The sequence below is a fragment of the Lissotriton vulgaris genome, unplaced genomic scaffold (genome assembly GCF_964263255.1).
Source record: "Lissotriton vulgaris unplaced genomic scaffold, aLisVul1.2 SCAFFOLD_1501, whole genome shotgun sequence".
NCBI classification, from domain to species: domain Eukaryota; kingdom Metazoa; phylum Chordata; class Amphibia; order Caudata; family Salamandridae; genus Lissotriton; species Lissotriton vulgaris.
In genome coordinates this window covers 346,228-359,079 of record NW_028246438.1, presented here as the reverse complement: position 1 = coordinate 359,079, position 12,852 = coordinate 346,228, and the positions used below count along the sequence as shown (strand labels likewise).

At 58.3% G+C, this 12,852-nt stretch overlaps 1 protein-coding gene across 1 annotated transcript; it reads right to left on the bottom strand.

Annotated features, from left to right (window-relative positions):
* Positions 1–466: 466 nt before the first annotated feature.
* LOC147665958 (taste receptor type 2 member 9-like) lies at positions 467–1,465 on the bottom strand. The gene has a single exon (XM_086949379.1). The coding sequence runs from the start codon at positions 1,463–1,465 to the stop codon at positions 467–469; it is 999 nt and encodes a 332-aa protein (XP_086805505.1).
* Between the last annotated feature and the right edge of the window lie 11,387 nt (positions 1,466–12,852).

Here is a 12,852-nt window from a genome sequence, read left to right as displayed (position 1 = left end):
CTGATGAAAAGGCATATACTTTTGCTGTGTTCGACAAAATAACATTCATCCTCACCACATTTGGATTTTAAAAGGGAAATGCCAGTCTAGAGTTGGAAATGTTAAAGATCAAAAGTATTAGCATTTCTTAAATGACTTTAAGCTATATGTTCTTCGTTATATTTATTTTCTTTTATCAATAATATGCTGTATAATATACGTTATCTAAAACAAAAGCTTACATATTTTAACTGGAGCTTTACATTCAGGTATGTAAATCATTATGCAATTTAAAGTAGCATTCTGAACAATGCCATGGTCTATGTGCACTTTTTTCAGTGAGCACCATTTTCAATAAAATCCATATCACTTTATAGACAACACAAACAAAAAAACGTCTCCTTATGTGATGGTGAGTCTTGTTTGAAGAGGATTTCAACGTCTGAAAGAGCTCCAGGCTATTGAACGCCTACCCTTGAGGAGTTCTTCACTGTTTACAAGGGGAGAGGAGCTTCCACAGCACCTGCTTCAATCTGGTGTTCCCCAGGATCAGGATGATGGATTCTGCAGGGGTGATCCAAGCGATGGAGATATTAGAAACTATGATTGACAGCTCAGAAGGCACTAGCACATGTAAATTGCTTGTCAGAATCACGACGAGGTAGAGCAGCAGAAGGGCGGCCAGCATCCTTGCTGCGCTAATGTGAGCCCCCAATCGGGGTTCACTGAACCCCGATGCATTCTCCTTCATCCGCTGGGTATGTCTATACAGCGATGGCAAGATTGGTGTGATAGAGACAACACCGAGAAGAAGAGGAATGCAGAATCCAAGAGGTTCAGCTACAGACATGTAGTATATTTGGAATTTAAATTTTGCACTGGGGGCTGTGGAATTAGACATTGTTGAATTATCATTGAAATTGTTATGTGAATCCCAGTACATAGGAACACTTAGGACCAGGGGCTCCAGCACTGACCAAAGCTGCAGCCAGAGCACCACCGTAGAGATCTTCAGCTTCAACCAGATGAAGAGCCGATGGTTGAAGTCTACGATCTTCACACAGTAGAAGATGCAGAGACAGGCGGTGAGCCAGGCACTGGAGCTACCTGTCCACACTTGAAGTTGAAGTAACACTGCATAGCTTTGTCCTAAATCATACACATCCACCAATAATTTTGAAATGCATGCATCTACTATCAGTGTACATTGAAAACAAGCACCTGAGATCCCCAGTGCTATTAGAATGAGGTCCCGGGTGTTCAGGTTTCGGCCACGAGCCCAGTCCAAGAGGATCAAAGCAACAATGAATGCACAGGCGAGTATCGCAATCACGCTCAGTACTGATATGACAATCAAATAAACCATGTTCATTAGAGTCACCATTTTCAGTTCTTCTCTTTGCTGGGGTCTTGAAGAATTCTGAGATGGTAGTGCTGCTTCTCCCAGGTGTGCTGTGTGTGTTTCTTGAGCAGCGATACTTTCCATAAACTATTGGAAGCCTGCAGAAGCCCAAGGTTTAAATTACTTTGGGCCATTTTCATAATTGCTGTGGACCATGCTTTTAACGTATGCAAATCAGACAGGTTTCATATTTTTGTGTTTTTAGGTCGTCAATATTAAGCTTCTTCATTTGGCTCCTGGTGCTTCACATATGCATTGTAATATGTACTTTTCTCTGTTCAGAACTATTGTAGGATCACTTAAAAGAACAGAGATGGAACCTTAAGTGCATTAAGACTATGTCATGAAAGCTGGATAATAATGCAAAAAATTGTTTTACTACCTACTCTTTTCCTCATCACAGTCCTTACAGAATGAGGTATGTCCACACAATCCAGGCAGACTTCCAGCTAGTTTCCTAACAGTCCTCACAGTTTCAGTACAATTAAATCCATTAGAATCCAAATAAATAGAGCCACACCCATCTCAAAGCCTGTATTGGGTTGAGTATCTAGAGGAGATACAAACACCCCTCATATATGGTTTCCTAGGTCAGGTCCTGGCAACAGGCCTGTGGCTTCTTTTTTTTAAAAATCCAGAGCCAACAAATCAGCTGGGTTACATTGATGTGATTATGTGACCTTCCAAGGTTAGCCATGTGCAGTTGATTTTCGAACAAAATATCAATTTAAAAATATCAGGAGACAGAAAATATTGTTGACAAGATTATCAGTATCAGTTTTTAATATTTTAACTAATATATTGGTTAAATTATAGTTTTTCTAAATATATTTATGTGTTTTAGTTGATATATTAGTTGTATGTGCTATTATTGTTTACAAAAATGTACATTGTTTTTAAATTATAGCTTGTGATTTTAAGGTATTAGAATTTCTTAATACTTCTTAATAGTATTGCAGCCGGTTGTTGGGTTTCTAGGGGGAATAGGGTGGGAAGTTAGGTAATAAACAATAACTTATTAATTGTTAATTACTTATTTAATTTATTTTAAATATGCAAGTTATGGAATAGTTATGTTGTCAGTGTTTTTTTGGGTGTGGGCTGCTATGTTTGTAAGGGTGCAGTAAGGCAACCCTAAGTAAGGAAGGTAATTAAATCATATTTTTTAAAAAAACGATTTATTTATTGATTACTAATTTCGTATTGAATAGTAATTTTGTAAATGTATGGTTTTTGGTTTTTTAATACATATATATTTTAAGGCCGCTCGCCTTGAGGTTTTTCTGCGTTTCCAGCGTTCTACCTGCCATCCGCTACAGGAGTAGCTCATCATCTCCCCAGCTCTTTGTGCCTACGGAGGGAGGAGACAATCACCTGCGTGGCCGCAGAGGAGGCGAGAGGCGCGGCCCCGGGACTGCGAGGTACAGTGTCAATACCACCAGCTGTTTCCTCTTCCCGCGTGAGCCGCGCCCCCTCCCAGTGCCCCGCCTCCACCAAGGTGTTCATAACCTCTCGCGGCCCCCGCTTCGCGGGAGCCGCTCGCCTTGAGGTTTTTCTGCGTTTCCAGCGTTCTACCTGCCATCCGCTACAGGAGTAGCTCATCATCTCCCCAGCTCTTTGTGCCTACGGAGGGAGGAGACAATCACCTGCGAGGCCACAGAGGAGGCGAGAGGCGCGGCCCCGGGACTGCGAGGTACAGCGTCAATACCACCAGCTGTTTCCTCTTCCCGCGTGAGCCGCGCCCCCTCCCAGTGCCCCGCCTCCACCAATGTGTTCATAACCTCTCGCGGCCCCCGCTTCGCGGGAGCCGCTCGCCTTGAGGTTTTTCTGTGTTTCCAGCGTTCTGCCTGCCATCCGCTACAGGAGTAGCTCATCATCTCCCCAGCTCTTTGTGCCTACGGAGGGAGGAGACAATCACCTGCGAGGCCGCAGAGGAGGCGAGAGGCGCGGCCCCGGGACTGCGAGGTACAGTGTCAATACCACCAGCTGTTTCCTCTTCCCGCGTGAGCCGCGCCCCCTCCCAGTGCCCCGCCTCCACCAAGGTGTTCATAACCTCTCGCGGCCCCCGCTTCGCGGGAGCCGCTCGCCTTGAGGTTTTTCTGCGTTTCCAGCGTTCTACCTGCCATCCGCTACAGGAGTAGCTCATCATCTCCCCAGCTCTTTGTGCCTACGGAGGGAGGAGACAATCACCTGCGAGGCCGCAGAGGAGGCGAGAGGCGCGGCCCCGGGACTGCGAGGTACAGCGTCAATAACACCAGCTGTTTCCTCTTCCCGCGTGAGCCGCGGCCCCTCCCAGTGCCCCGCCTCCACCAAGGTGTTCATAACCTCTCGCGGCCCCCGCTTCGCGGGAGCCGCTCGCCTTGAGGTTTTTCTGCATTTCCAGCGTTCTACCTGCCATCCGCTACAGGAGTAGCTCATCATCTCCCCAGCTCTTTGTGCCTACGGAGGGAGGAGACAATCACCTGCGAGGCCGCAGAGGAGGCGAGAGGCGCGGCCCCGGGACTGCAAGGTACAGCGTCAATACCACCAGCTGTTTCCTCTTCCTGCGTGAGCCGCGCCCCCTCCCAGTGCCCCGCCTCCACCAATGTGTTCATAACCTCTCGCGGCCCCCGCTTCGCGGGAGCCGCTCGCCTTGAGGTTTTTCTGTGTTTCCAGCGTTCTGCCTGCCATCCGCTACAGGAGTAGCTCATCATCTCCCCAGCTCTTTGTGCCTACGGAGGGAGGAGACAATCACCTGCGAGGCCGCAGAGGAGGCGAGAGGCGCGGCCCCGGGACTGCGAGGTACAGCGTCAATACCACCAGCTGTTTCCTCTTCCCGCGTGAGCCGCGCCCCCTCCCAGTGCCCCGCCTCCACCAAGGTGTTCATAACCTCTCGCGGCCCCCGCTTCGCGGGAGCCGCTCGCCTTGAGGTTTTTCTGCGTTTCCAGCGTTCTACCTGCCATCCGCTACAGGAGTAGCTCATCATCTCCCCAGCTCTTTGTGCCTACGGAGGGAGGAGACAATCACCTGCGAGGCCGCAGAGGAGGCGAAAGGCGCGGCCCCGGGACTGCGAGGTACAGCGTCAATACCACCAGCTGTTTCCTATTCCCGCGTGAGCCGCGCCCCCTCCCAGTGCCCCGCCTCCACCAAGGTGTTCATAACCTCTCGCGGCCCCCGCTTCGCGGGAGCCGCTCGCCTTGAGGTTTTCTGCGTTTCCAGCGTTCTACCTGCCATCCACTCCAGGAGTAGCTCATCATCTCCCCAGCTCTTTGTGCCTACGGAGGGAGGAGACAATCACCTGCGAGGCCGCAGAGGAGGCGAGAGGCGCGGCCCCGGGACTGCGAGGTACAGTGTCAATACCACCAGCTGTTTCCTCTTCCCGCGTGAGCCGCGCCCCCTCCCAGTGCCCCGCCTCCACCAAGGTGTTCATAACCTCTCGCGGCCCCCGCTTCGCGGGAGCCGCTCGCCTTGAGGTTTTTCTGCGTTTCCAGCATTCTACCTACCATCCGCTACAGGAGTAGCTCATCATCTCCCCAGCTCTTTGTGCCTACGGAGGGAGGAGACAATCACCTGCGAGGCCGCAGAGGAGGCGAGAGGCGCGGCCCCGGGACTGCGAGGTACAGCGTCAATAACACCAGCTGTTTCCTCTTCCCGTGTGAGCCGCGGCCCCTCCCAGTGCCCCGCCTCCACCAAGGTGTTCATAACCTCTCGCGGCCCCCGCTTCGCGGGAGCCGCTCACCTTGAGGTTTTTCTGCGTTTCCAGCGTTCTACCTGCCATCCCCTACTGGAGTAGCTCATCATCTCCCCATCTCTTTGTGCCTACGGAGGGAGGAGACAATCACCTGCGAGGCCGCAGAGGAGGCGAGAGGCGCGGCCCCGGGACTGCGAGGTACAGCGTCAATACCACCAGCTGTTTCCTCTTCCCACGTGAGCCGCGCCCCCTCCCAATGCCCCGCCTCCACCAAGGTGTTCATAACCTCTCGCGGCCCCCGCTTCGCGGGAGCCGCTCGCCTTGAGGTTTTTCTGCGTTTCCAGCGTTCTACCTGCCATCCGCTACAGGAGTAGCTCATCATCTCCCCAGCTCTTTGTGCCTACGGAGGGAGGAGACAATCACCTGCGAGGCCACAGAGGAGGCGAGAGGCGCGGCCCCGGGACTGCGAGGTACAGCGTCAATACCACCAGCTGTTTCCTCTTCCCGCGTGAGCCGCGCCCCCTCCCAGTGCCCCGCCTCCACCAAGGTGTTCATAACCTCTCGCGGCCCCCGCTTCGCGGGAGCCGCTCGCCTTGAGGTTTTTCTGCATTTCCGGCGTTCTACCTGCCATCCGCTACAGGAGTAGCTCATCATCTCCCCAGCTCTTTGTGCCTACGGAGGGAGGAGACAATCACCTGCGAGGCCGCAGAGGAGGCGAGAGGCGCGGCCCCGGGACTGCAAGGTACAGCGTCAATACCACCAGCTGTTTCCTCTTCCTGCGTGAGCCGCGCCCCCTCCCAGTGCCCCGCCTCCACCAATGTGTTCATAACCTCTCGCGGCCCCCGCTTCGCGGGAGCCGCTCGCCTTGAGGTTTTTCTGTGTTTCCAGCGTTCTGCCTGCCATCCGCTACAGGAGTAGCTCATCATCTCCCCAGCTCTTTGTGCCTACGGAGGGAGGAGACAATCACCTGCGAGGCCGCAGAGGAGGCGAGAGGCGCGGCCCCGGGACTGCGAGGTACAGCGTCAATACCACCAGCTGTTTCCTCTTCCCGCGTGAGCCGCGCCCCCTCCCAGTGCCCCGCCTCCACCAAGGTGTTCATAACCTCTCGCGGCCCCCGCTTCGCGGGAGCCGCTCGCCTTGAGGTTTTTCTGCGTTTCCAGCGTTCTACCTGCCATCCGCTACAGGAGTAGCTCATCATCTCCCCAGCTCTTTGTGCCTACGGAGGGAGGAGACAATCACCTGCGAGGCCGCAGAGGAGGCGAGAGGCGCGGCCCCGGGACTGCGAGGTACAGTGTCAATACCACCAGCTGTTTCCTCTTCCCGCGTGAGCCGCGCCCCCTCCCAGTGCCCCGCCTCCACCAAGGTGTTCATAACCTCTCGCGGCCCCCGCTTCGCGGGAGCCGCTCGCCTTGAGGTTTTTCTGCGTTTCCAGCGTTCTACCTGCCATCCGCTACAGGAGTAGCTCATCATCTCCCCAGCTCTTTGTGCCTACGGAGGGAGGAGACAATCACCTGCGAGGCCGCAGAGGAGGCGAGAGACGCGGCCCCGGGACTGCGAGGTACAGCGTCAATAACACCAGCTGTTTCCTCTTCCCGCGTGAGCCGCGGCCCCTCCCAGTGCCCCGCCTCCACCAAGGTGTTCATAACCTCTCGCGGCCCCCGCTTCGCGGGAGCCGCTCACCTTGAGGTTTTTCTGCGTTTCCAGCGTTCTACCTGCCATCCGCTACAGGAGTAGCTCATCATCTCCCCAGCTCTTTGTGCCTACGGAAGGAGGAGACAATCACCTGCGAGGCCGCAGAGGAGGCGAGAGGCGCGGCCCCGGGACTGCGAGGTACAGCGTCAATACCACCAGCTGTTTCCTCTTCCCACGTGAGCCGCGCCCCCTCCCGATGCCCCGCCTCCACCAAGGTGTTCATAACCTCTCGCGGCCCCCGCTTCGCGGGAGCCGCTCGCCTTGAGGTTTTTCTGCGTTTCCAGCGTTCTACCTGCCATCCGCTACAGGAGTAGCTCATCATCTCCCCAGCTCTTTGTGCCTACGGAGGGAGGAGACAATCACCTGCGAGGCCACAGAGGAGGCGAGAGGCGCGGCCCCGGGACTGCGAGGTCCAGCGTCAATACCACCAGCTGTTTCCTCTTCCCGCGTGAGCCGCGCCCCCTCCCAGTGCCCCGCCTCCACCAAGGTGTTCATAACCTCTCGCGGCCCCCGCTTCGCGGGAGCCGCTCGCCTTGAGGTTTTTCTGCGTTTCCAGCGTTCTACCTGCCATCCGCTACAGGAGTAGCTCATCATCTCCCCAGCTCTTTGTGCCTACGGAGGGAGGAGACAATCACCTGCGAGGCCGCAGAGGAGGCGAGAGGCGCGGCCCCGGGACTGCGAGGTACAGCGTCAATAACACCAGCTGTTTCCTCTTCCCGCGTGAGCCGCGGTCCCTCCCAGTGCCCCGCCTCCACCAAGGTGTTCATAACCTCTCGCGGCCCCCACTTCGCGGGAGCCGCTCACCTTGAGGTTTTTCTGCGTTTCCAGCGTTCTACCTGCCATCCGCTACAGGAGTAGCTCATCATCTCCCCAGCTCTTTGTGCCTACGGAGGGAGGAGACAATCACCTGCGAGGCCGCAGAGGAGGCGAGAGGCGCGGCCCCCGGACTGCGAGGTACAGCGTCAATACCACCAGCTGTTTCCTCTTCCCACGTGAGCCGCGCCCCCTCCCAATGCCCCGCCTCCACCAAGGTGTTCATAACCTCTCGCGGCCCCCGCTTCGCGGGAGCCGCTCGCCTTGAGGTTTTTCTGCGTTTCCAGCGTTCTACCTGCCATCCGCTACAGGAGTAGCTCATCATCTCCCCAGCTCTTTGTGCCTACGGAGGGAGGAGACAATCACCTGCGAGGCCACAGAGGAGGCGAGAGGCGCGGCCCCGGGACTGCGAGGTACAGCGTCAATACTACCAGCTGTTTCCTCTTCCCGCGTGAGCCGCGCCCCCTCCCAGTGCCCCGCCTCCACCAAGGTGTTCATAACCTCTCGCGGCCCCCGCTTCGCGGGAGCCGCTCGCCTTGAGGTTTTTCTGCATTTCCAGCGTTCTACCTGCCATCCGCTACAGGAGTAGCTCATCATCTCCCCAGCTCTTTGTGCCTACGGAGGGAGGAGACAATCACCTGCGAGGCCGCAGAGGAGGCGAGAGGCGCGGCCCCGGGACTGCAAGGTACAGCGTCAATACCACCAGCTGTTTCCTCTTCCTGCGTGAGCCGCGCCCCCTCCCAGTGCCCCGCCTCCACCAATGTGTTCATAACCTCTCGCGGCCCCCGCTTCGCGGGAGCCGCTCGCCTTGAGGTTTTTCTGTGTTTCCAGCGTTCTGCCTGCCATCCGCTACAGGAGTAGCTCATCATCTCCCCAGCTCTTTGTGCCTACGGAGGGAGGAGACAATCACCTGCGAGGCCGCAGAGGAGGCGAGAGGCGCGGCCCCGGGACTGCGAGGTACAGCGTCAATACCACCAGCTGTTTCCTCTTCCCGCGTGAGCCGCGCCCCCTCCCAGTGCCCCGCCTCCACCAAGGTGTTCATAACCTCTCGCGGCCCCCGCTTCGCGGGAGCCGCTCGCCTTGAGGTTTTTCTGCGTTTCCAGCGTTCTACCTGCCATCCGCTACAGGAGTAGCTCATCATCTCCCCAGCTCTTTGTGCCTACGGAGGGAGGAGACAATCACCTGCGAGGCCGCAGAGGAGGCGAGAGGCGCGGCCCCGGGACTGCGAGGGACAGCGTCAATACCACCAGCTGTTTCCTCTTCCCGCGTGAGCCGCGCCCCCTCCCAGTGCCCCGCCTCCACCAAGGTGTTCATAACCTCTCGCGGCCCCCGCTTCGCGGGAGCCGCTCGCCTTGAGGTTTTTCTGCGTTTCCAGCGTTCTACCTGCCATCCGCTACAGGAGTAGCTCATCATCTCCCCAGCTCTTTGTGCCTACGGAGGGAGGAGACAATCACCTGCGAGGCCGCAGAGGAGGCGAGAGGCGCGGCCCCGGGACTGCGAGGTACAGTGTCAATACCACCAGCTGTTTCCTCTTCCCGCGTGAGCCGCACCCCCTCCCAGTGCCCCGCCTCCACCAAGGTGTTCATAACCTCTCGCGGCCCCCGCTTCGCGGGAGCCGCTCGCCTTGAGGTTTTTCTGCGTTTCCAGCGTTCTACCTGCCATCCGCTACAGGAGTAGCTCATCATCTCCCCAGCTCTTTGTGCCTACGGAGGGAGGAGACAATCACCTGCGAGGCCGCAGAGGAGGCGAGAGACGCGGCCCCGGGACTGCGAGGTACAGCGTCAATAGCACCAGCTGTTTCCTCTTCCCGCGTGAGCCGCGGCCCCTCCCAGTGCCCCGCCTCCACCAAGGTGTTCATAACCTCTCGCGGCCCCCGCTTCGCGGGAGCCGCTCACCTTGAGGTTTTTCTGCGTTTCCAGCGTTCTACCTGCCATCCGCTACAGGAGTAGCTCATCATCTCCCCAGCTCTTTGTGCCTACGGAGGGAGGAGACAATCACCTGCGAGGCCGCAGAGGAGGCGCGAGGCGCGGCCCCGGGACTGCGAGGTACAGCGTCAATACCACCAGCTGTTTCCTCTTCCCACGTGAGCCGCGCCCCCTCCCGATGCGCCGCCTCCACCAAGGTGTTCATAACCTCTCGCGGCCCCCGCTTCGCGGGAGCCGCTCGCCTTGAGGTTTTTCAGCGTTTCCAGCGTTCTACCTGCCATCCGCTACAGGAGTAGCTCATCATCTCCCCAGCTCTTTGTGCCTACGGAGGGAGGAGACAATCACCTGCGAGGCCACAGAGGAGGCGAGAGGCGCGGCACCGGGACTGCAAGGTACAGCGTCAATACCACCAGCTGTTTCTTCTTCCCGCGTGAGCCGCGCCCCCTCCCAGTGCCCCGCCTCCACCAAGGTGTTCATAACCTCTCGCGGCCCCCGCTTCGCGGGAGCCGCTCGCCTTGAGGTTTTTCTGCATTTCCAGCGTTCTACCTGCCATCCGCTACAGGAGTAGCTCATCATCTCCCCAGCTCTTTGTGCCTACGGAGGGAGGAGACAATCACCTGCGAGGCCGCAGAGGAGGCGAGAGGCGCGGCCCCGGGACTGCAAGGTACAGCGTCAATACCACCAGCTGTTTCCTCTTCCTGCGTGAGCCGCGCCCCCTCCCAGTGCCCCGCCTCCACCAATGTGTTCATAACCTCTCGCGGCCCCCGCTTCGCGGGAGCCGCTCGCCTTGAGGTTTTTCTGCGTTTCCAGCGTTCTACCTGCCATCCGCTACAGGAGTAGCTCATCATCTCCCCAGCTCTTTGTGCCTACGGAGGGAGGAGACAATCACCTGCGAGGCCGCAGAGGAGGCGAGAGGCGCGGCCCCGGGACTGCGAGGTACAGCGTCAATACCACCAGCTGTTTCCTCTTCCCGCGTGAGCCGCGCCCCCTCCCAGTGCCCCGCCTCCACCAAGGTGTTCATAACCTCTCGCGGCCCCCGCTTCGCGGGAGCCGCTCGCCTTGAGTTTTTTCTGCGTTTCCAGCGTTCTACCTGCCATCCGCTACAGGAGTAGCTCATCATCTCCCCAGCTCTTTGTGCCTACGGAGGGAGGAGACAATCACCTGCGAGGCCGCAGAGGAGGCGAGAGGCGCGGCCCCGGGACTGCGAGGTACAGTGTCAATACCACCAGCTGTTTCCTCTTCCCGCGTGAGCCGCGCCCCCTCCCAGTGCCCCGCCTCCACCAAGGTGTTCATAACCTCTCGCGGCCCCCGCTTCGCGGGAGCCGCTCGCCTTGAGGTTTTTCTGCGTTTCCAGCGTTCTACCTGCCATCCGCTACAGGAGTAGCTCATCATCTCCCCAGCTCTTTGTGCCTACGGAGGGAGGAGACAATCACCTGCGAGGCCGCAGAGGAGGCGAGAGGCGCGGCCCCGGGACTGCGAGGTACAGCGTCAATAACACCAGCTGTTTCCTCTTCCCGCGTGAGCCGCGGCCCCTCCCAGTGCCCCGCCTCCACCAAGGTGTTCATAACCTCTCGCGGCCCCCGCTTCGCGGGAGCCGCTCACCTTGAGGTTTTTCTGCGTTTCCAGCGTTCTACCTGCCATCCGCTACAGGAGTAGCTCATCATCTCCCCAGCTCTTTGTGCCTACGGAGGGAGGAGACAATCACCTGCGAGGCCGCAGAGGAGGCGAGAGGCGCGGCCCCGGGACTGCGAGGTACAGCGTCAATACCACCAGCTGTTTCCTCTTCCCACGTGAGCCGCGCCCCCTCCCAATGCCCCGCCTCCACCAAGGTGTTCATAACCTCTCGCGGCCCCCGCTTCGCGGGAGCCGCTCGCCTTGAGGTTTTTCTGCGTTTCCAGCGTTCTACCTGCCATCCGCTACAGGAGTAGCTCATCATCTCCCCAGCTCTTTGTGCCTACGGAGGGAGGAGACAATCACCTGCGAGGCCACAGAGGAGGCGAGCGGCGCGGCCCCGGGACTGCGAGGTACAGCGTCAATACCACCAGCTGTTTCCTCTTCCCGCGTGAGCCGCGCCCCCTCCCAGTGCCCCGCCTCCACCAAGGTGTTCATAACCTCTCGCGGCCCCCGCTTCGCGGGAGCCGCTCGCCTTGAGGTTTTTCTGCATTTCCAGCGTTCTACCTGCCATCCGCTACAGGAGTAGCTCATCATCTCCCCAGCTCTTTGTGCCTACGGAGGGAGGAGACAATCACCTGCGAGGCCGCAGAGGAGGCGAGAGGCGCGGCCCCGGGACTGCAAGGTACAGCGTCAATACCACCAGCTGTTTCCTCTTCCTGCGTGAGCCGCGCCCCCTCCCAGTGCCCCGCCTCCACCAATGTGTTCATAACCTCTCGCGGCCCCCGCTTCGCGGGAGCCGCTCGCCTTGAGGTTTTTCTGTGTTTCCAGCGTTCTGCCTGCCATCCGCTACAGGAGTAGCTCATCATCTCCCCAGCTCTTTGTGCCTACGGAGGGAGGAGACAATCACCTGCGAGGCCGCAGAGGAGGCGAGAGGCGCGGCCCCGGGACTGCGAGGTACAGCGTCAATACCACCAGCTGTTTCCTCTTCCCGCGTGAGCCGCGCCCCCTCCCAGTGCCCCGCCTCCACCAAGGTGTTCATAACCTCTCGCGGCCCCCGCTTCGCGGGAGCCGCTCGCCTTGAGGTTTTTCTGCGTTTCCAGCGTTCTACCTGCCATCCGCTACAGGAGTAGCTCATCATCTCCCCAGCTCTTTGTGCCTACGGAGGGAGGAGACAATCACCTGCGAGGCCGCAGAGGAGGCGAGAGGCGCGGCCCCGGGACTGCGAGGTACAGCGTCAATACCACCAGCTGTTTCCTCTTCCCGCGTGAGCCGCGCCCCCTCCCAGTGCCCCGCCTCCACCAAGGTGTTCATAACCTCTCGCGGCCCCCGCTTCGCGGGAGCCGCTCGCCTTGAGGTTTTTCTGCGTTTCCAGCGTTCTACCTGCCATCCGCTACAGGAGTAGCTCATCATCTCCCCAGCTCTTTGTGCCTACGGAGGGAGGAGACAATCACCTGCGAGGCCGCAGAGGAGGCGAGAGGCGCGGCCCCGGGACTGCGAGGTACAGTGTCAATACCACCAGCTGTTTCCTCTTCCCGCGTGAGCCGCGCCCCCTCCCAGTGCCCCGCCTCCACCAAGGTGTTCATAACCTCTCGCGGCCCCCGCTTCGCGGGAGCCGCTCGCCTTGAGGTTTTTCTGCGTTTCCAGCGTTCTACCTGCCATCCGCTACAGGAGTAGCTCATCATCTCCCCAGCTCTTTGTGCCTACGGAGGGAGGAGACAATCACCTGCGAGGCCGCAGAGGAGGCGAGAGGCGCGGCC